A 24,804-nucleotide genomic window follows, 5' to 3' on the forward strand; every position below is an offset into this window, starting at 1 on the left:
ATTGGCCACCGTAAAGAGTTTAAGGCTGACGTTTCGAGCGTTGGCCCTTCGTCTTTCGTTCTGACGAATACTAAATTACCCTGTTATACTCTCCTACCGACGCATCACCACAATTTCTACAGAAACTTACCCCCTTTATTCATTTAATTTTAGCAATAGCTGGAAACCGATCCCCGCATTTGATGAACGTGTCATAAATATCATGGAAATCTGACCGAAGTTTTGCCAACAGGGCTTAATTCATTCTTTTCAAAGACAACTACTCGTTGAGTCCGCTGTCATAGAGAGAGTGATAGTGGTTTTTGGCTTTGCTTTTACCGCATGATTACTATGTTCTACTTCAGCTGAAAATCAGTCGGAGTTGAATCCTAGTATATTTAATAAAATTCTCGTGATCATTACATGATCGCTCTCGAAAAAACGAGAAACGTACCATGTTTTTCAATCAAACAAATATCAAGTTTACAGGGCAAGGCCTCAAGTAAACATCGGAAAGTTTTTATACCGTATGGTTATGAAGTCACGCGGAAATTTTCCTTAGCTCTCGGGCAGCCATGCTGTTTTTCTGCTTCTTTCGCTAGAACTCAACTCATATGACTTTTTAAGTCACAGTTAGTAATTTTCTTATTTTTTGAGGGATCTATAACTTGTTTTTCCGTGGTTACTCTTATCACGCAGTGCAGGAATCATTAGGGCAAGTTACTACACATCCTGGGTTTGAGAAGCAATGAGCGATGTTTCCCTGGCCAGCGGTAATTTCTGGATTACCAAAATGGCGGCATTATCTGAATATGAAAACGCTATGTTCCTTGAGCTTATGGATGATGACGGGCTGTTTGTCACAGCCAAGTAAGTACACCAGCGAGGAGAGTTTCAATTATTTTACTCTATCGCACCTCATGCTTATTGGTTATTTGTGGTTTGTAGGGGTTTGAGTTTTGAGCGAGTTATCGCGAGTTTTTTGAAGATTCATTGTGTTACGAGCGATCCTTCCTCCATATCTTTAGTCCTTGTGATCAACACGACAGATCAGGAAGAGGTAGGTCCTATTCCTTTTTCTTGAGTTTAGGTGGGAATAAATTGAATGAAACTGACTAGAATCTCCACATTAATCATTACGATGCGTGAAGAAAAGCCCTGTCCAATCGTGCAATGTTGTCAGCCGGGTCGGAATTTTCCTATGTGGCTGCAATTTATCCGAACAAAAAAAGACAACATTTTTTATCGTTAACTCCCCTCCTCCCCTCCAATGATGACACCCTTTTGTGCAGGGCTGGAAAGAATTTTATTTTTAGAGAAGCCGATGAAACTAGTAAAAAAATAAATAACCAAACAACAAATAAGAAACAACAACAACACGTTAAAAAAATTAAGAGAGATCTTTTCCTTTAACTTAGCAGCGGTCAATAGTGCTGCTTGTGAAAACTGCAAATAGTTTGCTTTTGTAAACAAGTTTAGATTTTTCTAGGCAAACACATGTACATAACTTAAAGAAAATGAAGACTAAATCAGAACTAGTGTCAAGCTGATGTGGGGTTAAACTTAAGAGGAATACAAAGAAATCATAAGATGGTCAATGGTACAGGTGCCTTGAAAATTGGAAGCCTCGCGCAATTTTTGTCTAATCTTGTCAACTTTTGCTATGAGTTTTGAAATGATTATTTTTACACTGCATATAGTGCCTTTCATTATAGTTCTCAAATTCAGTATTTGCATTCATAGCTGAGGTTTATGGATGAAAGGCACAGTGATAGCTGAAGTAACAGTCACAAATAGCATTACACCAGATGGCCAAGACTAATTGAAAAAAAAATTACTAATTACTAATAATTTGCAGCAGCAGATATTGGGTTATCATGTCAAGTTTAAAGTCTGCCTAGTTTCCAAGCCCCTCATCCATGTGGTGCTATCAAACTTTTGTAAACTCAGAGAGAAGCACTTCTTTTGCAGATTATTTAAAAGAAATCTAGAATTCGGTTTTTATATTATGTGAATTATCAAACCTCGTGTCACTGTTGTCTGCCTCAGTGTTCAGCTTTGGCTCGTAATTCAGACCTTTGCATTGATAATTAGGGATATCATGCTCAACCTCATCGAATAATTGCTTATTGTTTGCAGGACTATATTCTTGATGAACTCAAGTCTTCAGATGTTCCACTGCCAAAAGTTATCACCACTGAATTCACCTCTTCAGAGAGGTATATTTTATATCATGAAATAACTCCTTGTTGCTTTTTGCATAATATCTGCTTTTATGATGGTATTGATGTTAAACTGAAAACATATATTTTGTTAGGAGGGTACTGCTAAGGTTAAATTAAGGTTCTAATTAAAGTGGTTAACCCTTTAAGTGATTAACATGTAATCTCTCCCAGGTAATAAGAATATGGAAACTTATCAGGTAGAGGTTATCTTGATCTAACATCAAATTCTGAACACTAATTTGAAAGGAATTGCATAGCAGTTAGACAAGAGAATTAACAGTCTGATCTTGAGAGTGAATGATTAAGAGACTGAGTACTTGCTGTCAATATATTAAGTAACATGACTCAATTTTTTATCTTAAAAAGTTTTCAAGTTAAGAGCTTTTAGCCTACTACTGAGACAATTGTCATTATTATATCAACTCAGAGAGGAGAGAGGTTACTTCTAATTTGTTATTTGAAGACTAAGTTCAAGCTAACAGGGAGACTTGAAATTAAAATGTCAAGATATATCATTCTCAACTTTTGAGCACCTGGATGAAATTGGCAAAAAACCCTCTAACCTCTACAAGTAATTGGCCTCTATTTCTTACTGTTGTATTTCCCTTGAATCAAAGTAATATTCATGAGAGTACCAGAAATAATTACCAATATAAGCAGCTCTTGATTGTCAAACAATTCTTATACTTGTCATTTCCCAAGGAAATGTTTAGAAAATGGTGTGGAGAATATTTAATACATGTTATGATGTAAACAATTAAACTGTCATTTTAGTCATTCAAAAGAGCCTTTCGATGTCCATTTGCTTGTTGTGTAAAAGTTAAATGTTTGTTTTTGTAGAGAGTCTGTGTATCTTTCTGGAGGTGTCCTTTTTGTCACTTCAAGAATCTTGGTTGTAGACATGCTGACAAAGAAGCTGCCCATTCATCTGGTGACAGGAATTGTTGTATTACGTGCTCACAAGTATGTAATAGTTTCAGTCTGCTACAGCTAGTTGACAATTTGTTTAATAACACCAGGGAAAGTGTGCTCTTGAGCCATTAGTGGTACTATAATTATAGTTCTGGAGTTTATCTTCATCTTATTGCATATTAAAGCCACAGGTTAATATCAGGCTGCTTACTAGCATTTATTTTTGTCTGACTTCCCTAGCAGTTCTCTGGTACCCATTTGCATTCTTGTGTGGATACTAGGCACTGTTAGATTAAGCAAAAAGGGCAAAGTATGTACATGTACTTGAGCCTAGCAACCCATCTGGCTGCAGCTTATCCTGGTTTCATAGCATGATGCAATCAGGAGTAATTTACTTCTCCTCCCCAGATAAAGTTCATTGCAAGGTTACCCTCCCCTCCCTCCCCCAGTTGGGCTTTGCTGACAGTTAGCCACTACCCATTTATACTCCTGGATGGAGCAAAGCATTGTGAGAGTAAAGTATTTTGCCCAAGAACACAACATAATGACCTGGTCAGTTCTTGTACCTGGACTTCTTGACCTGGAGTCCAGCTCACTGAACATTAGGCTAGTGTCTCTGTGAGATTAAAGTGTACTTGAAATAAAAACACCATGATTGACCTGGCTAGGTCTCGAAGACAGACTTTTCTACTCCAGTCATGTACACTAGCCCTTAGGCCACCAAATCTCCCAGCCTAACACAAGAGACCTAATGAAAAAAGGGGGTAGGTTTCTAAATAAACTGTTGTGCTGCATCAGTAAGAGAGTAGAACAGAGTAATTAAATATCATCAACTGAGTTGATAACGTAAATTGGCTATTGTAAAGAGTTTCAAAATTTAAGTGAGCTCTTGAAACTCTTTACAGGGACTCAATGAAAACCCTGACTTGGACTGCAAACATGATAACCTTAGGCAAAGCACTTGACAAAAAAATTGATGATAGCAGTGCTTAATTCAGTGTTGTTGTGAAGTCATTGCATGACATCCCAATTGTTTGATTTGCAGTTTGGACTTTAAATTTAAACTGAAATTAATCAAATATGTCTTTATTTGCTTAGAATAATAGAATCTTGTCAGGAGGCTTTCATTCTTCGATTATACAGAGAAAACAATAAGGTGAAGTACTGTTTATGTTCATTGATTTAATAAAGATACTGAATTTTATCACCTGAAGGTGTTAATAGTATTATCAAGTTTTTAAAAAAACAGATAGTGTCCCTCTTGAATCTCATAATAATAATTGGTTCAACCTATTAGTAAATTTTGTTTTGATTATTGTTAATTTATTACATACACAGCATCGGTACATGTATATTAACAGTATATATACCCTTTTTATTTCATAGAAGAAAAAATGTTGCTTTATGTATGAGGAATGAGGAATCTAGATCTATATCACACTCTTGTAGAGGGGTCTGATAATCTATGACTCATTATTGCCACAAAGAACAAAAAAAAAATGACAACATCTCTTAAAACCACAAACACTCTGAGGCTCATTTGGTGTCTACTGTCAAGCAACTATCAATTCCCCTTCTGGATGAGGAGTTGCCCCACTCCCATCTGATTGTCATTTTGAGACAACCAAATCAAATTTCTTATAACACTTCATGTAGGTACAACAACACTTCATGTTGGTACTACAGTACATGTAATTATACTTTATATAGCCACTGCAAGAGTTTATGTGGGTACTACTAACAGTTTTTCATTATTATAGGTACTGCAATAGGAAAGGAAAGAGATGGGTTGTGAATTAGATGGTTTAATTGATGTAAAATGTACTTAGTGGGTTATTGATGTGTAATGTACAAGGACATGTGCATATACATGTACACCGTATACAGATGAAGTTTGTTGTACACCTCATTCTACCCTTCTTAAGCCCTTTTTTTCTATTGATTGACTTTGTTGCTTGATTCTTTACAGACTGGTTTCATCAAAGCCTTATCAGACAATCCTCAGGCTTTTACTTCGGGTTTTTTTCAAGTGGAAAAAGTGATGAAGAATTTATTTGTAAGAAGACTATATCTTTGGCCTAGGTATGGGAAACAGAAATAAAATTGACTTGCATATTTAAAGAAAATTTGTATTTGAATTAGAACTACATGTAGTCTGATAATTATGGAACCAGCATTTAAGGAAGAGTTGTTTGGTCCAAATTTGTACATGCAGTATATAATTGTGAACTGATTTGTATTTCTTAATTAATTTTGGAAGATCAAAAATTAACAATTTCATGGCATCATAATTTGACATGTGTAAATACAGCAGAACTGCTGTTCTGTGTAGAATTAGGGATTAGAGATTCTTGTGGGTTTATTTTATTCAGAAACAATAATTAGCAATAAAATTGAGTACTTAAGTCCTCATGATATTGACTGAGTATTAATCTAATCTTTTGATATGTTTGTTCTTTTTTAAATCTAGGTTTCATGCAACAGTTTCAGCATTTCTGGAAAAACACAAGGTATGTTTGGGAGTTTTGGCAGCCATAATCTGCTTGAATCTTTTAAGCTTAAAAATGTCTCCCTGAAAACTAACTATCAGTGACTGGACATATATAAATGCTTAGTCATTGAGTATTGGGACTTCAAATAAGTGAAGGTGAGGATATGACGTTAAATCCAAAAATATATCACCAAACGTAGTTTGGTCCACCTCTAATTTGGCACATTTTAGACTTGAATCATGAAGGATTCCATCAGAGGTGGCTTTTGGAATTGCTATGGTCCAAGCTTTAACAGGTTTAACACATTTGATTATGGGTTTGCAAGATTTAAGTCTTTGTTTTAGTGTGGACCCTGGTCAATTTGTTGTGTCCTTGGGCACTACTTTTCTGAAAGAATGTGGGAAGTCAGTGGTTTGGGAAAGTTGATGAAATGTATGGAGTAACCTATAGTAGGATAGACTTGCATCCCTTATTATTTTTTTAACAAGTCATCATGGTTTGTCTCTACACTGACAATTACACACTGTCAAAGAATCAAATAATGCTCAGTGTGTTTCATTCTGTTAGTCATGATTTGTGCAAATTTTTTCTTTTAAGCCAGAGGTTATTGAGCTTCATCTCCATCTAACACCTTCCATGCTGGCAATTCAAACAGCAGCTCTTGATCTGATCAATACATGCCTTAAGGAACTGAAGAGAGCAAATCCAACAGTGAGTCTCCTGTTGCATCAATGAAAATTTTGTCTTTTTGAAAGAGATTGAAAGAAAGAGATTGTCTACATCATTTACAATCTAACATTTAGTTGAGAGATTGTTGATGATGTCTTGAATTTTTCGGATGTGGATAATTGAAGGGTGAAGTTATTATAGATTGTATTTATTAGATGTTTCCCTCCTGTTTATAACTATGAATTAATTACAATTTCAATACCAAATTTCATTTTGTCATGCTAGAAAGTTTTAGGTTGGATGTGCCTAAACTGGATTTTAAAGAACTTCGTCATGACATTGGAAGCCTTTTTGCACCAAATAAAATTGTGTTAAGAGGGAAGGAAACTGGGAAAAAATGGTTTGCTAGGATTTTAGACAAGCTTCAAAGTAGTCGGAAGAAATTGAAAATTGTAGAGAAGTTAAGAGAATAGATTTTATGTTTATAGGTAAAAGTTTTGAAAATGGACCAGTTGTGGAGAAACTTCATGATAATGCATTTTATGAGTATTATCATGATTTTCTCTCTTAATCATGTAGCTTGATGCAGATGATCTGACTGTAGAGAACAGTATCAGCAAATCCTTTGACAAAATCCTGAGATTTCAACTTAATCCTGTTTGGCATCAACTGGTGAGACTCTATATTAAGATTTCCTTTACTCAGTCAGTTTCAATTGTTCAGTTCTAGGGAAAAAAAAAGAGCCAAAAAAAAGAGCAAAAAAAAGAAAATTATGACTGATTTACTCAATGTGAGTTGCTAAAATGCAAAGACCTTAGGTTATTAGGAAAGAATTAGTAACTAACTGGCATTTATGGGGCTTGTGGTTCTTTTCTTTTTTTTGTGAAATTGCTTTCTATTTCCTTATCAGTGATAATTTTATGCATTTGTATGTTGTAGGGAAACAAGACCAGACAGTTGGTTGCTGATCTTAAAGTTCTCCGGCTTATCCTACTGTAATTGCATACATATTCAAGTTCTTAAGACAGTTAAACTGTTGATTTAAATGAAGGTAGCCAGGCTTACTGATTTCTAAGTATGGGCCACTTCTCTCTGAAAGTTACTGGAATTTTGCATTTGGGATGGCTTTATTTTTAACCAATGCATCCAGAAAATAATAATTTGAAATAATTCAGTCTAAATTTAATCTTTATGATGATCATAATTATTTCTCTCATCACAGCTATCTTACACAATATGACTGTGTGACATTTTACAACTTTCTGGAATCACTCAGGTATACTTAACATGTACTTATAATTATTCCAGCATTCACATTTTCCTTCATTTATGTATAAAATGTGTTAAGTAAACATATTTTGGATGTACTGTAAACGTTATATAGCATGGTGGATAGGCCAGCATACATGTTCATGTATTGCACTCACAGCCCACAGGGTGACATTGGATGTGTCTGTTCAGTATCACAGATGATGTGAAAATGTGACAGGAAGAAAAAAGTGGTTCAGCCAAGTGTGTCACTTATGTCCTTTTTACATTTTGATGTTTTACTGTACAAAACCTATGACAAAAAAGAATCTATTTTTTATGTGATAAAAAGGCAGAATGTTGTTATAATGGTAACATTATCAATGTGTCTGCCCTCCAATCAATCATAAGTAAGAATAAATTTAAATCTACCCGTAGATAAGTGTAAAATTCAACTTGCCATATAATATTACATGTAGTTTGTCCAGTGCTTGGTTTTAACTCATATACCATACTCACAAAATACCCCACTAGTTTGCCTCCTTGCCTGTGTGGTTTAAACCGTTCCCATGATATGACAAACCACCTGTTAGAAAAAGATACATTTTGACTGAGTTGTTTTTGTAATGTGTTAACATACAAAATGTACAATGCACCATCAGAGCCAGTCAACGTGATGTCAAGAATCATTCACTTTGGATGTTCATGGATGCTGCAGATTCCTTGTTTGTGGTAAGTTGTTTTTCTGTCAGGTTATATTTAGTCGTAGTTTTGTATTAGAATCAATATAGAAGCGATCCTCGCAGTTATGAACACAACTGAACCAGTAGTTGAAATAAGGCTTGAAAAAAATTCAGGCCCATACAGGGTTTGAACCCATGACCTCTGCAATACGGGTCGCCTTATTTCAAGTACTGGTTCAGTAGTGTTCATAACTGTGAGGATCACTCCTATATTCATTTCTTCCACTGCAGTGCACATATATGATTTTCAAACATTTACAATCATTATTCACCTCTTGGAAGGTTTATTTAGATCTAACATAAAAATCAGCTCCTAGTTGGCTTGTTAGCTCAGTTGATAGAGCGCTGCACTGGTATCGCAAAGGTCGTGGGTTCCAATCCCGGCCCTATTCAACTACTAGTTTAGTAGTGTTCGTAACTGCGAGGATCGCTTCAATCTATATTCATTTCTTCAACTGCAGTGCACATATATGATTTTCATATATTTACAGTCATTATTCACCACTTGGAAAGTTTATTTGGATCCAGCATAATGACCAGCTCCCAGTTTGCTTGTTAGCTCATGTGGTAGAGCGCTGCACTGGTATCGCAGAGGTTATAGATTCATATCCTGTACGAACCTGAATCTTTTTCAGGCCTTATTTCAACTACTAGTTCAGTAGTGTTCATAACTGCGAGGATCGATTCTATATTCATTTCTTCAACTGCAGTGCACTTATTATGATTTTCATATATTTATAATCAATAATTTAATTTAAATTCTTTTTCAAAGCATGCAAAGGCAAGGGTTATTGAATTTACTGAAAGTAAAAACAAGAAAATGAAAGGAGAAACATCACAACAGATGGAAGAGAATTCTAAGTAAGTGAATATTCTCCTAAGTATTCCCATTCTGTTGCCAATACTGCCCTTTGCACAATGTAGGCTTCTAATGTGAATACAGTTGTCGTGGAATTAAGGAAGAAGATAGTCTTTTGGGGGCTTGGTGACCAGTGTATATCTTCTGATCTGATTTCTTTCCCCCCCCCCCTCCCCCTCTTCCCCCCTCCCCCCATCAAGCTGACGGGCTGGGTCTCCAAAGCACTCGTCTTACTCAAGAGGTTATACAGTGTATTTTCTCGACTTGCTGGATGTAGTATCTTATCTTGAGCAGGACTCCTTCATGGGAATTGATCACCGTGATATGCATGAATGTATGCTGACTATGATTATCTGTGTTGCGAAACGTATTTAAGTGATGTGAATACTGATAAAGGTGGTTATGATTTGTGATCTTATAATCGATGTGTTAACCCTTTAATCCCTAACATCAGCATGCATATTCTCCATACTACTCCCTTGACATTTCCTCGGGTTCTGACATGGAGAATTTTTTCAAAAATCAAGAGTTTCTTTTGTTGGTGATCATCTCCCTTATTCTCATGACCTTAATGTTTAATTCAGGGGGGATATTGTAAGGAGAAATTAGATGTTAGTCACTCTTAGGGGTTAAAGGGTTAAGAGACTTCACACTGGATGCACCCAAAATTTCTCTCTTTTTCCCTTTTCTTCCAACTGTGCTTAGTTCACTATCTCTCTCTTCTGTAGAGGCTACAGTAGCGATAAGGATCAGAAAGGTTTGTAGTAGATAAATTTTGTTATTTTTGCAACTTTTCTCAGCCGAAAAAAAGACAAATTATGTATAGAAAGTATTGTGACAGAAGACTCTAAGCGGCTGTATTCTTAGCAGGCTGTTAACTTTTACAGTAGACAAAGCAAAACAGGACTAATCAAACAAAGACAAAAAAGGAGGAAATTGAAGTGGTTAGCAACAGTGAAAGTGTGGCCTTCTGTCTTCTTGTCCAACGAGTTACCATCGGGGAAGATTGATCGCAGTTTTATTCGCCCTTCTGTTGCTGTAAATATCCTTGAATACCCTTTTTTTTAAGAAGATTTTTCTAGAATCTAAGAACGCGTTGAGCCGGTAAGGTGCGCAATCTTGAGTAGAGGAGGTCATCTAGCTGGTGCATGTGTAACCAATCAGATCACAGAATTAGCAGACCTTGCTCGCTCACTGAGTACCTTGTGATAAGATTTAGCAGTTGATGTTATGTAGAAGAACAACTTGTGACATTTTTTCTTTCTTCTCTTTTCTTTCTTTGGTTTGCTTTCCATTAACAGAGGAATTAGTTCTGGAGGAGAGTCCGAAGTGGAGGCTTGTGTCAGAAGTGTTAGCAGAGATTGAGCGGGATGATGCTGATAATGACAAATGTACCTGTTACACTTACTGTCTGTATTTCGTTTGATTGTCTGTCATTTTTACGTCAATCAATGATTTTAAATTGCTTCTACGACTGAAAAGATCTTATCGTCGTTCGCTTTCTATTCCAATTTTTTTTTGGGCAAAGAGTGCCGTGCAAAATACTTTCTCCCAATGTTTAAAACTGGTCAGTGTTTTAAACTTTGAAAAGACGAAGAAAAGATTCTTTTTCGTCGTAGCTTGTCAAATGCTCTGAGAATTACTTATATCTTCAATTGCCTTTGGAAGAAGTATTTAATTAGCGAAGCACTGCAATTTGATATTTCCGTAAATATTTTTTCCTTTTTGAACCGTAAAGCTGCCAAGATTAACCTGAAGTTGATTTTCCACGCTCGAGATCTATGTTTGATATCTCTCTGCACCCTTCAAATTTGATGTTGGGAAAAAACGAGAGGAATCTTTGAGAACCAAGAAACTTTGTGTAGAATTGTCATTGATAGTCTTTACAGAAGATTAGTCCTTGATTCTGGTGTCATTTCAAAGCTTCTGTTCTGTTGCTTGTCTTTGCCAGAAATTCGTGGTTCTGTGAATTTCTTGAGTGTCACTAGTGCATAATCGTGTCTAGAAGTACAATAAGTGAGACCAGACGCACATCAAGATGCTGAAAGATTATACGATATACGGATTTTCCTGCGGTTTCTTTTGTGAGTTTTTGCGTGATTAGTTTTGTTTTGCCTTATTTTACAGTTGGACCTGGTCATGTTCTGATTGCTGCTTATGACGAAAGGACGTGCTCACAGCTCAGAGATGTAAGTGCTTATTCAGCGACTTTTTTCTCTCGGCTAACAGCTTACAACGTATGATATGCACCAACTTTTTAATGAAGTAAACTGATTATTTCATTGATTATTGGTATGGGCTAGGACGACTTTTGGTACTTACCGGTTATTTTCAAGAGTTGAAATGCAAAACCCTTCGAATGATGTCGCTTTTATGTTCCACCTCACTGACTGCTTAATGCGAAGTCTTAAATGGTGAACTAGGCGATTGGAATGTCATACATTTTTTCGCATGGATTTTGTATTTGATGAAGTTGTAATCTTAATCTAGCGAGGGAGAGGTGGTTGGGGGTGGGGGAGGGGGGTGGTTGTTATAGTGCAGTCATGATTTTAGCTCAAATTTTGCGCCAAACAAAACAGCATCCCTCGCTATAATTATCCAGCTTTCGATGAAGTTTCAAATTGATTTCATTTGCATATTACCATTCAGATTGAATCTTTCAGTAACCAGGTGATGGAAAAAGAGAGGGAAGATAGTTTTCCAAAAGTTAATGCACAGGATGCTTGATAAAGTAGTTGAATTGAAATATTTTTGCGGACATCTTATTGTTATTGTGTTGTCATCGTTTTGTAATTTAGTACCTCTGTGATGGAAGCGAAGCTGTTCTCACTCGCCTTTACAACAAGTTAATAAAACCTGCAGCAACAGTGGCTGAGACGTCAGAGACAGGTACATGTATGTTTTCACCTTCAAACCACTGCTTTGTATTCCACCTTAACTGTGTTTATTCAGTTTAATAAAACAGTCTTGGCCTTTTTCACGATATGATTTTTAGGGGTGTGGCAAGGAAGCCCAATAGGAGGTAGTAGATTGTCAAAATTAGGTTCCTCGGGTTTTTCGAGAGATGAGAAAAAGAAAATGCTATGTCAAAAGTCAAGCGAGTTTATTTCAGTGCTCTCACGATAAGATTTTCTTTCATTAATGTCTCAAAGCTAGAATAACTTGGTGTCAGGGTGAAAATATGAAGAAACGAACTACGTCAAGGTTTGCATGTCTTGAAATAATTGGCCTCCTTATCAAACTTGGAATCGAGTTTATCTCCCCCTATCTTCCCCCATATTGACTGCAGACTGATAACGTTGATATGGACCGCGAATGCTCGAAACTTAATATATTCCTAAGGGGTATTAAGTGATGTAATATTGTGAGTTTTTTTTTCCGTTTTGTAGCTTCCGTAAGTGGAGATACTCTGCAAAGTGACGCTAGTGCAAACATTTCCAACAAAAAGGTAGGGGCGCCAATTGCAAAACAACCCCTACATACTTCTGGCTTGTTTGGCGAGAACAGATCTGTTGACCGGAGTGGTTGTGCAACCGATAGCAATCGTGGTAAAGCTGAAACGAATTCTCGGCGTTCCACCATTTGATGCCGTGTTCATTGTTTCTTTCTCTCTGATTTCCTATACCTCAATTACTCAAAAATGCGGCACCTACTGACGGTAATTTTTCTTGATGTGAAATAATTATGTTTAATTATAATAATGATCAAATGTTTAAACATTGTTTGTTGCTGCTTCGTTTCGAATTCATTTCAAACGGAAAACAATTTATCAAATAGCAGTTTGAAAATTCTGGAGAGAAGTAAATTACATGGTGGCAAGCGGAACTTTGAGCATTACCACGGAAACAATTGAGAATAACGAGGTTATTAAGAGGTGATATTTAGAAAAAAGATGCGCCGTCCAAAACAGATTCGCCTGCCTTCTCTACAGAGGTGTCGTAATCATGTCCCTCTGAGAGGCGCTATGCACTAATGTCAAAAATTATTGTGTTTACCTCGGGGTATGCGGGATGATGGAAAGATCGGAACAGACGGATTTTAATTGCACCTAGACACGGAAGTATGACTTTTCAGGGCATCTGTGCCTCAAGATAACGACAATCCAGTGCCCTGATTATTTAATGATTGATGACTCACCATCAACAGCAATAACTGGTGAATGCGCGCGGCCCAGTTGTTCTAAGGCCGATTTCTGCTAACCCAGGGTTAAATGTTAATCCGGGTTTCTTTATTTCTCTATTCAATAGTTTTTTACTAATAATTTTCTCTATTCCTTTTAGAATATCAAATAATCAAATTGTAGACGAAAAGAATTAAACTGAATTTTATCTTAAAACTTTCAGATCTGAAATTAAATTTCACACTAACCGTGGGTTATCTTAACCCAGCTTTGGTTAATTCTTGGAGGCTAAGTACTTCCTTTGTAGTTAATTCCCCTTTATTCAGTGATATTTCTTAAACAGTTCACTGGTACTCAGCAGTACTTCCGGGTGTAGAAAGGCAATGTGCAAGTTAAGTTTCTCACCCCGAGAACCCAGTCCAGTGCGCTAACCATTAGGCTCATTGCTTCTCAACAGCAACTATTTTTTTGTAATCGGTACTGACTAAATATTTGATTGCAACATGTATGGTCTAATCGTCCAGGTGAGAGTAGTCCCAAGAAGGACTGTTTTTGGCGGTAGTGACTGATGTTTTGACTACCTTAGCAAGAGTAATCATCAGAGTTTAATCCGGCTTTCCTTTTAAGGTCGATCAAATGTTACTCCCGGGTCAAACCATTACCTGAAGTAAGTAAATAAGTTGAATGTCGGTAAGTTTTGATCAAAATAATGTCGTCGTCCAATTTTATAGGATTTACCGTCATCCCGTCAACGCCGTGTTCAACCTGGAAAAAAAGGGAAATCGAAAAGGAAAGTGGCTGCCCCAAGGAAGAAAGTGCCTTTAGATCAGTCAGATGAAGGGTATGAAATTGCCTAGTATCTTAGTGAAAGTTTCTCTAAATTGCTCTTCCAGTGGCCGATAATATCCAACGAGTAATTTCTTAACGTCGTGGAGATAAGATGTCTCTGTTAAAGGATGCTACGTTACTCTGTCGGTTCTTTTGTTAGCATTTCTCTCTCTTGACGTGTCCGCTGAGTTTTTCCTCTTCAACTGTTTTGGTCGTTATTTGGTGTAGTTGTTTTCACGTTTGCCAGGTTATCGACTCGTTAGCAAGGTCAATTTGTTTGCTCGTTTTGTGGTGCGGAGTAGTTTTTTTATTCGTCTGCTTTCCCATCGGCTTCGTCAATCTAACTGAAGAAATGTTTTTTGGATCATTTCCTTATCAACTTATTTTTTATTTTTCCCATTTAGAAACAGTGCATCGAAGACCCAGTTATTCAAAGGTATCTTGAAATTTTTTTATTTTAATTTATTTAGTTTTTAGCAATATCGCCCTGAATCACACATTAAGGTCATGAGAATAAACGAAATGTTCAACGACTAACGAAGCTCTTGATTGTTAAACAAATTCTCCTTGTCAGCACCATAGGAAATGTAGAGTGAACAGTATGGAGAATATGCCCACTGATGTTAGGGTGTAAACTAAAGGGTTAAACTGCTGATTCATAAACGTGTTACTATCTAGGTATTCACTCTTATTATTTACATATTTGTACCCAAGTTTCGAAGATGTAAGAATTGTAATAAATACGATCTTGAAATTACTATCAAAACGCGGTTTAGTGAGAAGTAAAGGGAGCTTTAAATTATTATTTTTTTCTCTCCAAGGATCAAGATCAAATGTTCTTTTGAGAGTAAGTCATAAACTGTATCCACATCATGCATGTGATACATGGATATATTACTGAAAAATACAAACATACAATTATCGTTTACCTTAATGAGATATTAAAAATTGACGTCAATGGGAAAACATAATCTTATAAAAATAGATGTGAAACCTTTCTTACGAGGATGAATCAGATAGGCCTAAGTGCCGCTGGATCATACAAACAACACACTAAGGGTAGGTTTCCTGAATCTGTCGTGACTCTTCACTGTCTGCTTGTGATGTTAGTTTCTGTTCCATAAGGCTATTATGATTACCTTTTTTGTTGGTTTGGTTTCGGGTTTTTTATTTTGTGTTTGTTTGTCTGTAGTTTTGTTTCATTTTTTGTTTATTTGTTGTTGTTGTTGTTTTAATTTGTAGTTTTGTCTGACATTCAATCGAAAAGCATTCAGCTTAATAATTTTTATTTAATGTTGTGTCTGCGTTTGTCATTAAAGAAGTTAGTTTGCGTAACAGAGACCCTTCAGGTCATGAAACAGAGATTTGTAATGAGGTATTTATGTCATTTTTACTTCAGCCAGGTGAAGTAAACAAAGATGCAGAACAGGACTCCCCTCCAATAAAACTGCTGTCATCACGAATGACCATCATTCATCCTCTAACAGGTTGCAGGTAATAACTGTTATCACGCTTTGAATACCTGTATCTCCCTACAGCTGTGCAAACATTTCATCAGCAATGCATGGAGTAAGCTCATTAAAAAAAACCGCGGCGGCAATGGCTGACAAAAAAAACGTGCCTTATTTGCATACTTATAACATCTTACTGTAATTATCATAAGGAGTGGTAGCCATACTCGTATGCGCAATAATGGACCGAATTAAAGCGATACAATGTAAATCTGTCGGTTTTACCGAATTGATAACCAACTCGGGTTGTCGAGAGAACGTAAGAAAAAGGGCAACTGGCGAATGATTTACAGGCACTCCTAAGAGGATTATTATGCCAGTAACACGACTGAAAGGGTCGTATATTGCTTTTACTAAATAGCTTTGGTTATATCGATGTAGTGATAAATAGGTTCTTGACCTTTTTATAACATAACTTAAACACAACGCGCGCTCTGATTGGTCAAAAATCTTTTGTATAATTGCCCGTAAACCCATAGAAAACTGAAGCATCTTCCCGTTATGTCAAATGGCGCCACACGGGGCCAATTCCCGGATTTTAATTTGTTAAAGGCCTTTGGTTTGGAGGAATTGAAGAGGAAACTTTGAACGTTAAAAACAAGGACAAAGATTTTATTTTTGTAACATTATCAAATTTTTTACTCGAAATGAAGTTTAACCAGCTGCGCTGTTAATGTGGAAGAACTTCAGAAGTTCTCGACTAGAATTCCCCAAAGTGCTCGCCTAGAAGGAAAAGTTGGCATGTTTTTGCTTCAAGAAGAATGTAGCGATAAACTAACTGTATTCTCATTTGGATATTTAATGAAAATCCTATTTGCATGAAGTCAAAACCACTTGGAAAGTGAATGTGTACTCAAAATTTTATGGCAATTCCATTTGCCTTCCAGTTCATTCAGTTTCTGGTGCTTTTATTGGTTTCTCGCACCTTGATGTGTTTCATGGGAATCAGCGACTTATCATTCTCTCTGACAAACTTCACTCACATTTATGTCATAAAAGCAATATACCACACTTGCTACTGGTTTAACGGTTAATAAACTGCTTGGGATGTTGAGAGAACACTCGAAAATTTGGCAAACTTTTGTCGTGTTCTCTCAAATAATAGATACACAGATAAACGAGTCGACAGAAAAACAAAACTAGATGAATTGATTAGAATTACACAAATTAATGAATTAAGTAACAATTAGATCAATGAATAAACAAATTAATAGATGAATAAATCATGATCAATCTTCGGTGTCTTGTATTAATAAATGAATGAAGAAATGTAAAATGGTTTCCGTGTTTACATAGCCTGATGTAAACACGCGGGAGGTTGGGAGAACACGAGATAAGCGTAGGAAACCACGACGCGAAGCGGAGTGGTTTCCAGCTTATCGAGTAAATGAAAGAGGAACGAAAACCCTGTTTACATACGCTCATGTAAAATGGTTTTATGGCCAATCAGAGCGCGCGTATTATTTGAATTATTTTATAAAATAATATGAGACTTGATCTGAAGGATGGAAAACCGTTTTTTTTAGTGATCGTTACAGTTTGCTGAGGACTCTCTGGGAAGTAGAGCCTCGATATGTTGTGCTTTATGATGCGCAAATGCAGTTTATACGCCAACTAGAGGTATTTTTACCTTTTTTCTCGTTTTCGGTTCCCTGTTTTTCTTTTACAATGAACTACCAATATGTTGTCTCGGCCGATCATTTCCTTTGCTCTTTGTTTTTGTTTTATTTCCAAAAAAACCTCTCGTTGCATCTACGAAATTAGACGTGTGTTTGATTGGTTTGCTTTTTCTTTTCTTTTTTACCTTCATTTTTGGACCGTTTAAAGACGTGTTTGTGACTGCACGTATTTTGATTCAATTTTTGGGGATTCGTACGTTCATTCGTACGTTCATTCGTACGTTCATTCGTACGTTCATTCGTACGTTCATTCGTACGTTCATTCGTACGTTCATTCGTACGTTCATTCGTACGTTCATTCGTACGTTCATTCGTACGTTCATTCGCACGTTCATTCGCACGTTCATTCGCACGTTCATTCGCACGTTCATTCGCACGTTCATTCGCACGTTCATTCGCACGTTCATTCGCACGTTCATTCGCACGTTCATTCGCACGTTCATTCGTACGTTCATTCGTACGTTCATTCGTACGTTCATTCGTACGTTCATTCGTGTATTCGTGAGCCTTTCAGTTTTGTGGATTCGTGATTTCTTTCGTCCATTGGTAAGATTGTTCTTTGACTCGTTATCTTGTTCTTAGATTCTTTATCTCGCCTCACTTCGTTTGTTGGTATGATGCTTCATCCGTTCGTTGATCTTTTATTCGAGAATTTGCTGGTTCTTTCGTTAACATGTTAGCTATTCTATTTAAGTTAATTCTTAGATTTTCCTTCGAGTATTTTAAGCTTGTTGGTTGATTCCTTCGTTCGTTTATCAGTTGGTTGATGTAGTACTATGTTTGTTTTTGTACAAGTCAATAATTCCAGATCGTTATGAGAAATTCATCAGTATCTCTTCCACAGGTTTATAAGGCATCCAGACCTGGAATTCCTCTTCGGGTTTATTTCTTAATCTACGCTGGTTCAGTCGAGGAACAGGTAGTGATTCAAAAGCTTTTTTTTTCAGTTTTCGTTAAATTAACTTTGCAGGTGAGACATGTTTTTTAAACCATTATTTTAGAAATACTTGACAACTCTTCGGAAAGAAAAAGAAGCGTTTGAAGTGCTGATAAAAAATAAAGGGGTAGGTTCATTTCTCTGTTATTTCTTAGACCTGAATTACATTGATTTATTGATCCACGCTCAGATATGTAATCAGCTATGAACACGTCCAAAGCTGTCTCTTAGGTTTGACCACAGAATATAGCAACACTTACCATAATGGACATGACTCAGGAACTTGAGGTCTCAACATTTTGTTAAGTGGGATGCCTTGGTTGAATTTTCCTGAGTATTTCCTGGTATCGATTAAGTGCGTGCTCTCTTAAAGCCAAGTTTGCAGTTTGGGATCAGTCATAGAAGTAATATAGAAGTAATTAGATCGTTTCTTAAAAACTCAAGCCTTAAAAGACAGAAAAAAAAACCAACTTCTAGTTGGATAATTCAGTGTGGCCATTTTGTTGTTGTGCTTTCCGTCCATATTTTTGCTCTGATCTACAGTGTAATACAGTGGCATATGTGTGTGTTCTGATGTGTGTGTTCTGATGCCCTTGTATGATAACATGGCGTAGTAGTGGAATAATAAGTGTCAGAAATCGCACTCTTGTTTTTGCCTGTTGTAAAAGTTTTGCATTTGCACATTAAGACAAAGGTCTAACTGAACTTCTTGCCATTTTAGTGGAGTGAAGCTTGGTAAGGTAACGTACGCCTTTCTCCCCTGCTTTCATTCCTTGAAAATGAATCGATGTGAATGACTGGGTTTCAACTTCACTCTCGTTTGCAACACTTCACTATTACATGTTTTTTTAGTAAGGCTCGCGAAGCAGAACTCTACGTAAGCACCCACATCTCATATCTGTTGTACTTTAAGACTAATATAGGCTGCTTGTTCTTTCTTAATCATTATTATTATTATTATTGTTATTATTATTATTATTATTATTATTATTATTATTAATTTCACGCTCAACATGGCAGACCATGGTTGTCCCAGAGGAACGTGAAGGTAAAACAAGTGCAGCCATGATGTTGAGTAGAGACCCGTCTAAGGCGACAGATGCTGTGAGCACTAGGAAAGCAGCAACATGCGACGAAGGAAATAAGCAATCAAGAAAGGTATAACAAATAATTTAGCACCTTAGTATTTTATGGATAATCAGTTTGGTAATTTTGGTATCCCCAATGGGCACCAGTAAAAACCGAGGTTTCTTCTGGTCGAAGTTTTTATTAAAACAGAAGGCGAATGGAAAATTTAGTGACCACTTCTTTGTAGAACAGGCTGGAAAAATTCACCTCCTAGATCCGCAGCAAGTTCTTATTAACCTTTGTGTTGAGCTCAGTGTCTATTCATGATTTGTTTCAAAATTGAATTTTCAACCCTTAATGTAACTTTATTTGTGGGCAGCACTGCGGTGGTATAACCTTTCTATAATTTGCACATTTCATTCGTGAAAGTGTTTACATGGAAATTTCAATTCGAATAGAAAACTCAGTAACAGTTTGTTGCGACGGGAGTGGGACGAAGGTAAAAATTGTTCTGTCTCGGCCAACCAAACCTGATTCTCGGAGGCTGGTTGATAAACAAGCAACATAAATTTATAAAAGGCCGAAATTGTACTCCGATAATAAACGCTGGCCTTACCGGTCGGTGCCACGCCGGGTTTGCCAATTAAGTTTGAAATGAACGCCTGGGCGTTTATGGAAGGAAATGAGGTGCACGTGTAAATTAATTCAAAGAATCCCCAAGAAATTGTAAGGTGTATTGCACCGGGAAAAAAGTTTCTTATTGAGCATATTTGGACTCAGCAATGTAAGCGCAATGAAATTGAAAAAATAGGTCCAACAATTCAGGTAATTAACTGTTTTTGGACTAGAGTCGGTGAGGAGTTAGCCAAACACATTAGTAACTACTTGGTGTTGTTCAAGGTCATTGTCGACATGCGGGAGTTCCGCAGTGAGCTTCCTTCACTGATTCATCGGAGAGGGATTGATGTAGAACCTGTGACTTTAGAGGTTTGTACACAATTATCTTCCTTATCTCCTCAAGCTTCCACTAATATGTTTTCTATCGCCACAAAGAAATTATCTGGCGACTAAAGTTACAGTGGAAGTCGCCTTTTGGGTGACCTGCTTTGAGTGATCTGATCATGTAGCCAGCTGTAGCGTTTACATAACATTGTGCTTGTGGGGCTCTGTTCTGTAATTTTTATCACTATTGCAAAAAAATAATGTTATTTTTCTTTCACATTTACAGGTTGGTGATTACATTCTTACCCCAGACATTTGTGTGGAGCGTAAGAGTGTGAGTGATTTGATTGGCTCGCTCAACAACGGAAGACTGTGAGTATTTGTCTGTAATATTACTACGATCTATAGACTCTATCTGTCATTACATAGTATAGAATATTAGACAGTTGACAGGAAAAAAGCCTTTAAGGTAGATCTGTTATTTGACTTGTTTTATTGTACTCTTTTCTCTTAGTAACATCGCATGATTATGTAACCGGGAATCAATGTTAGCATTTCAGCAACTGTGCACCTACTCCTCCCCTGACCCAAAATTAACCCTAACATGTCATCAGTTGACTTTTCAGTTGGGTTGGGGGAGGGGTAGGTATGCAGTTGCTCAAATACAAACATTGATCGGCAAACTGCTAGCTCTGTAGTGTAAATGTAACAATGCTCTTCTCGTCTCTGGGTAACGTCGTATGACTATGCTATAAATATAACGATTTCTTCTACAAATTGTAATGAAATAAATAACTACTCTTTTCGTTTTAATACTAGTCATTGCGAAGTGAGATGAAAAGTCTTTAAATGATTTTGCTGTTTGTGAATCTTTTCCCTCCAATTTCTAGTGCAAAGTTGACTGAACAATGCTATAACGCACAGGTTTTTCGTCATTTTGGGTAGAGTGGTTGGGGGCCAGAATGAAATTATTTCATGGATTTTGACACAAACGTTCTGTACTAACATAAGTTGGCAGCTTCGTGCCCTTTTTTTCACCCGTAAGGTGAGAAAAATTAGAAATGTCGGCACTGTGTGATTTGAATTGCATTTGATGAACACGTTTGATGACCTCCAAGCTTATCGAACACTGCAGTTGTTCTGTACCATTGTTGATCACGTGCTAGTGTCATCCCATCCTAATGATGTTTGAAGTGATTAAACTAAGATTTAAATTTGATCAAATTAAGTGTAAAGCTTTTTAAATACGATTCTGTGCAGATATCCACCATGTCTATGGTTTCTGTGTTAACTTTCAAGGTATCACCAGGCTGTGGCTATGGTCAGGTTCTACAAAAGACCCATTTTGTTGATCGAGTTCGATCCAAACAAGTCATTTTCCCTGCAGGTTAGTATCCATCGTAATCCTGTGGTGAAAATTAAATTAGCTTCGAAGTGTCCATCAAGTAATTTTCAAGTTTCAATTACAGTTGAACATGAGATCATGGGCGTGCGTGGATATGGAATTTCTCTTGGAGTGTTCAGCTCGATAGCTCACGAGTGAGATGTCGAGTTGAACACAAGAACAGAAATATCATATCTACAAACAACTATGTACTATTTTGTTTATCATATCAACACAATAGCCCTTTACTGCCAACAAAAGTCGACTTTATTAATGAATGAAAATAAAAGGATCGACAATCCCCTGATAAAAAAAACGCTAAAGAGCTTGACGTACTCGAGATGGAAACAAACAATGGGCCTAATTTTCAATATACAAAATTGTCAGTTATTTATGTCGTCCTTAGCGACAGAAGAAATATTTTAGGTACACGGCCAAAATCGGCTAGTGGCAAATCTTCCAGTTGTCGATTTTCGTTCCCGGCCGCGAGAAATGCTATCACCAAAGCGGTTTCCCTTTTCGTATTTTGGTTTTCTTCCCCATCTAGGAAAGTTTGCACGTCACTGTCTGTAAGCGATACGGATTTTTCAGCGTCTCAGCTGCCATAATCCGCAATAATTCTGTTAAACGACTTTGGATTGTGAATGGTGAAGGCTTTGCCGTTCGTTCATCAACCTGCCCGAGTGGCGCGAAAGCTGAGTGACGTTTCAGCACCTGATTGACGATATTAAACACGTGAAAAGGTCGTAGGGTCGTCCCTTATCGAGAGTACTTGGAGTTTGTTTTGTGCGAGTATGTCTGTGTTGTTCACTGAAAACATCATCTTTCATTAGAATGAAATTACTGCCCGTTATTCGTTTAGGAGTGATCCAAAACTTAAGAATCCACTGCAAGTGATCTTGATTTTCTATGCTTCTGTATGGTCGTGTGAAGTAGACAAGTTTAGTTCTTGTAGGACACACGGACACAGATAGTTCTTGTCACTGACCTTTGTTCCTTACGTGACGTATAAACCGAACCTCAGAATCCAATGATGTTGTAATTACCCCTGGTTTTTCTTTAACTCTCTTGTTAAAATTAGGAATTAAGACTTGAAATCGCCCATCGAGAATTTCTAACAGTTTCTTAAAGAAATTTTTTATCCATCTGATTATTTATCTGTTTACCCGTTTGTTTGTTTGTTTTTCCTTCAGGCGAAGTCAAGTTTGTCTAGTGAGGTATCCTTCAATGACATATCTTCCAAGTTGACTTTACTTACACTTCATTTTCCTAAGGTGCGTGTTATGAATGCTTTTTGGCTTCTTGTTGTCTTAAAGCAATAATGGTAATTAACGATGATCCTGGTTGATCTTCCAGTTGAAAATCTTGTGGTGTCACAGCCCGTATGCAACAGCTGAGCTTTTTGATGATCTGAAGGTGAGTCTCTCGTGATGAAACAACCTTGTTGTTTATGGCTTTCGTAATATTTGCTTGGCGTCGTAAAGAACAGACCTATGGAAGCCTTTGAAAGATCAAGTTACGTTTATCCGCGTGTTAACTGACTCCACACAACGTGGTCTTGATCCACTAATTTAATTTTGATGCAGTAGGAGGTGACCAGCAGGTTAGCTACTTAAAATGCCCCCCCCCCCCCACCCTCCTACAGTCCTTGCTATCGCTATTGAATTTCAAACAGTGTGATAAAATGTTACTAAATGCACTATGTTTTTGTATTGTCTATATAATGATGGTGTTAATGACTCGAAAGTTGGCGCAAATGAAACTACATTTTTCTCCTTTGTTTGACGAATGACGCCTATGCCCAAAATGCCCAAAAATGTTATTGAATTCTGATTCAAATGCAAAATCGTTATTGAATACGATTTACGCACAAATGATCGTTTTGATCGCTAATGTATGTAACTTTACGCAGTTGTTCGCCTTTTCACGCAACTAAATTGATATTTTGTCGTAATAAACAGCAAAAGGTGTAGAAAGGGAGCCATACCGCTAAATGGATTATAGTAATCGTTTTGGAGATGCGTAGTAGTAGTAGAGTGATTTTTACTTTTTTTTTCTATTTTTGTGTTGTTTTCCAGGCAAAATGTCCTGAACCAGATGCCGCCACAGCCATGGCTGTGGGCTCTGACTCCACAGCAGTTGCCTCAGATGTTACATACAACATTGGACCACAGGTGAGTCAGTAAAGGATGCTGGTACAGGCCGGGTGAGTCTCCAAAGACCTTAGACCGGTTAAGACGGAACAGTTGATAAAGACAACGAGGATTGACCGCTGATAAGACTTTGAAATGAGTTGTTTGTGTTTTAAGAAAGACGTAAGGCAGTGCCAAGGTGTCTTATAAGGATTTCCGATACGGACTTCTGACTTGGGAAGACAAAATACTGGCTAAGTCTAATTTGGTGTTAAAGGTGAAATGATAGTCTTTTGAGTATTGGGTAAAACGGAAAACGAATGGAAACTAGGGTTTCGTTCTTCTCTCTTAAAGTTATTTCATTTCATTTGAATAGTTCTGAATGTAGATTTTTTTTTCATGTACGTTGTAATTTTGTTTATTCTAGCTTTCTTTTCTGTTTAAGGACTTCATTTTAAAGCTTCCTGGCATAAATTTCAAGAATTACCGGTAAAACTTTCGGATGGCTATATTCAATGATATGCTTTATTTGAGTTCTGGTCCTGTGCAAGACATGACTTCTTTATCTCTACTTGTATACGTTAGAGAAGTTCTGAAATTCTTGTCTTAAGCCCAGTAGTAGGTTACGACGGACAGTTTAGACCTCATCCTGGAACCCTTTTTTTTGCTCTGTGAAAGATAAATTTTAATTTTTTTAAACTTATTTTTCCAGATCTGTCATGAGAAACGTGGAGAGTGTTCAAGAACTTTTCACACTGCCTCAGGAAAGGCTTGCAAATATTTTGGGCAATGCTAACAGTGCTAAACAACTCTGGGAGTTTATTCACACCGATAACAAAGGTCGTGTGCAGCCACAAACATCCTCGAAAGTAAGAAGATGAACTTCTTGGACTTGTTGAAAACAAGCTGTCACAGTATAGTATGTATAGAGGAAATAAAAATTTACCATGGGCAAACACGATCGTTTGAGTATTCAATAAAAAGTCAGGCAAGTTACTCTTTGAATAAGATAGCCCACTTTTGATATGTGTAAACACGAGCAAGGAAAGCTGGGTCGAGTAAAGAAAGGCGAGGAT

General features: G+C 37.0%; 1 protein-coding gene across 2 annotated transcripts; it reads left to right on the plus strand.

Moving 5' to 3' along the window:
* The first annotated feature begins 447 nt into the window (after positions 1-447).
* Positions 448-24,684, plus strand: LOC113670423 (DNA repair endonuclease XPF). Of its 2 annotated transcripts, XM_089187935.1 has the most exons (34): positions 448-849; positions 928-1,039; positions 2,119-2,198; positions 3,045-3,167; positions 4,215-4,272; positions 5,086-5,198; positions 5,587-5,626; positions 6,206-6,319; positions 6,857-6,949; positions 7,217-7,272; positions 7,500-7,553; positions 8,188-8,257; positions 9,041-9,129; positions 9,856-9,884; positions 10,429-10,518; positions 11,255-11,316; positions 11,926-12,016; positions 12,517-12,575; positions 13,979-14,088; positions 14,480-14,511; positions 14,897-14,922; positions 15,475-15,569; positions 17,113-17,206; positions 18,110-18,184; positions 18,267-18,329; positions 19,223-19,360; positions 20,171-20,257; positions 20,499-20,584; positions 21,512-21,599; positions 22,790-22,870; positions 22,953-23,012; positions 23,675-23,770; positions 24,174-24,217; positions 24,441-24,684. In XM_089187935.1, exons 1-34 carry the CDS (start codon positions 728-730, stop codon positions 24,607-24,609), a joined length of 2,799 nt encoding a protein of 932 aa, XP_089044061.1. In that variant the 5' UTR covers positions 448-727; the 3' UTR covers positions 24,610-24,684. The 2 variants fall into 2 exon arrangements, with proteins under 2 accessions (XP_089044061.1, XP_089044062.1); XM_089187936.1 differs by lacking the exon at positions 24,174-24,217 and having other exon boundaries at positions 480-849.
* The last annotated feature ends 120 nt before the right edge of the window (positions 24,685-24,804 follow it).

The sequence above is a fragment of the Pocillopora damicornis genome, chromosome 11 (assembly GCF_964200805.1).
Source record: "Pocillopora damicornis chromosome 11, jaPocDami1.2, whole genome shotgun sequence".
Classification (NCBI taxonomy): domain Eukaryota; kingdom Metazoa; phylum Cnidaria; class Anthozoa; order Scleractinia; family Pocilloporidae; genus Pocillopora; species Pocillopora damicornis.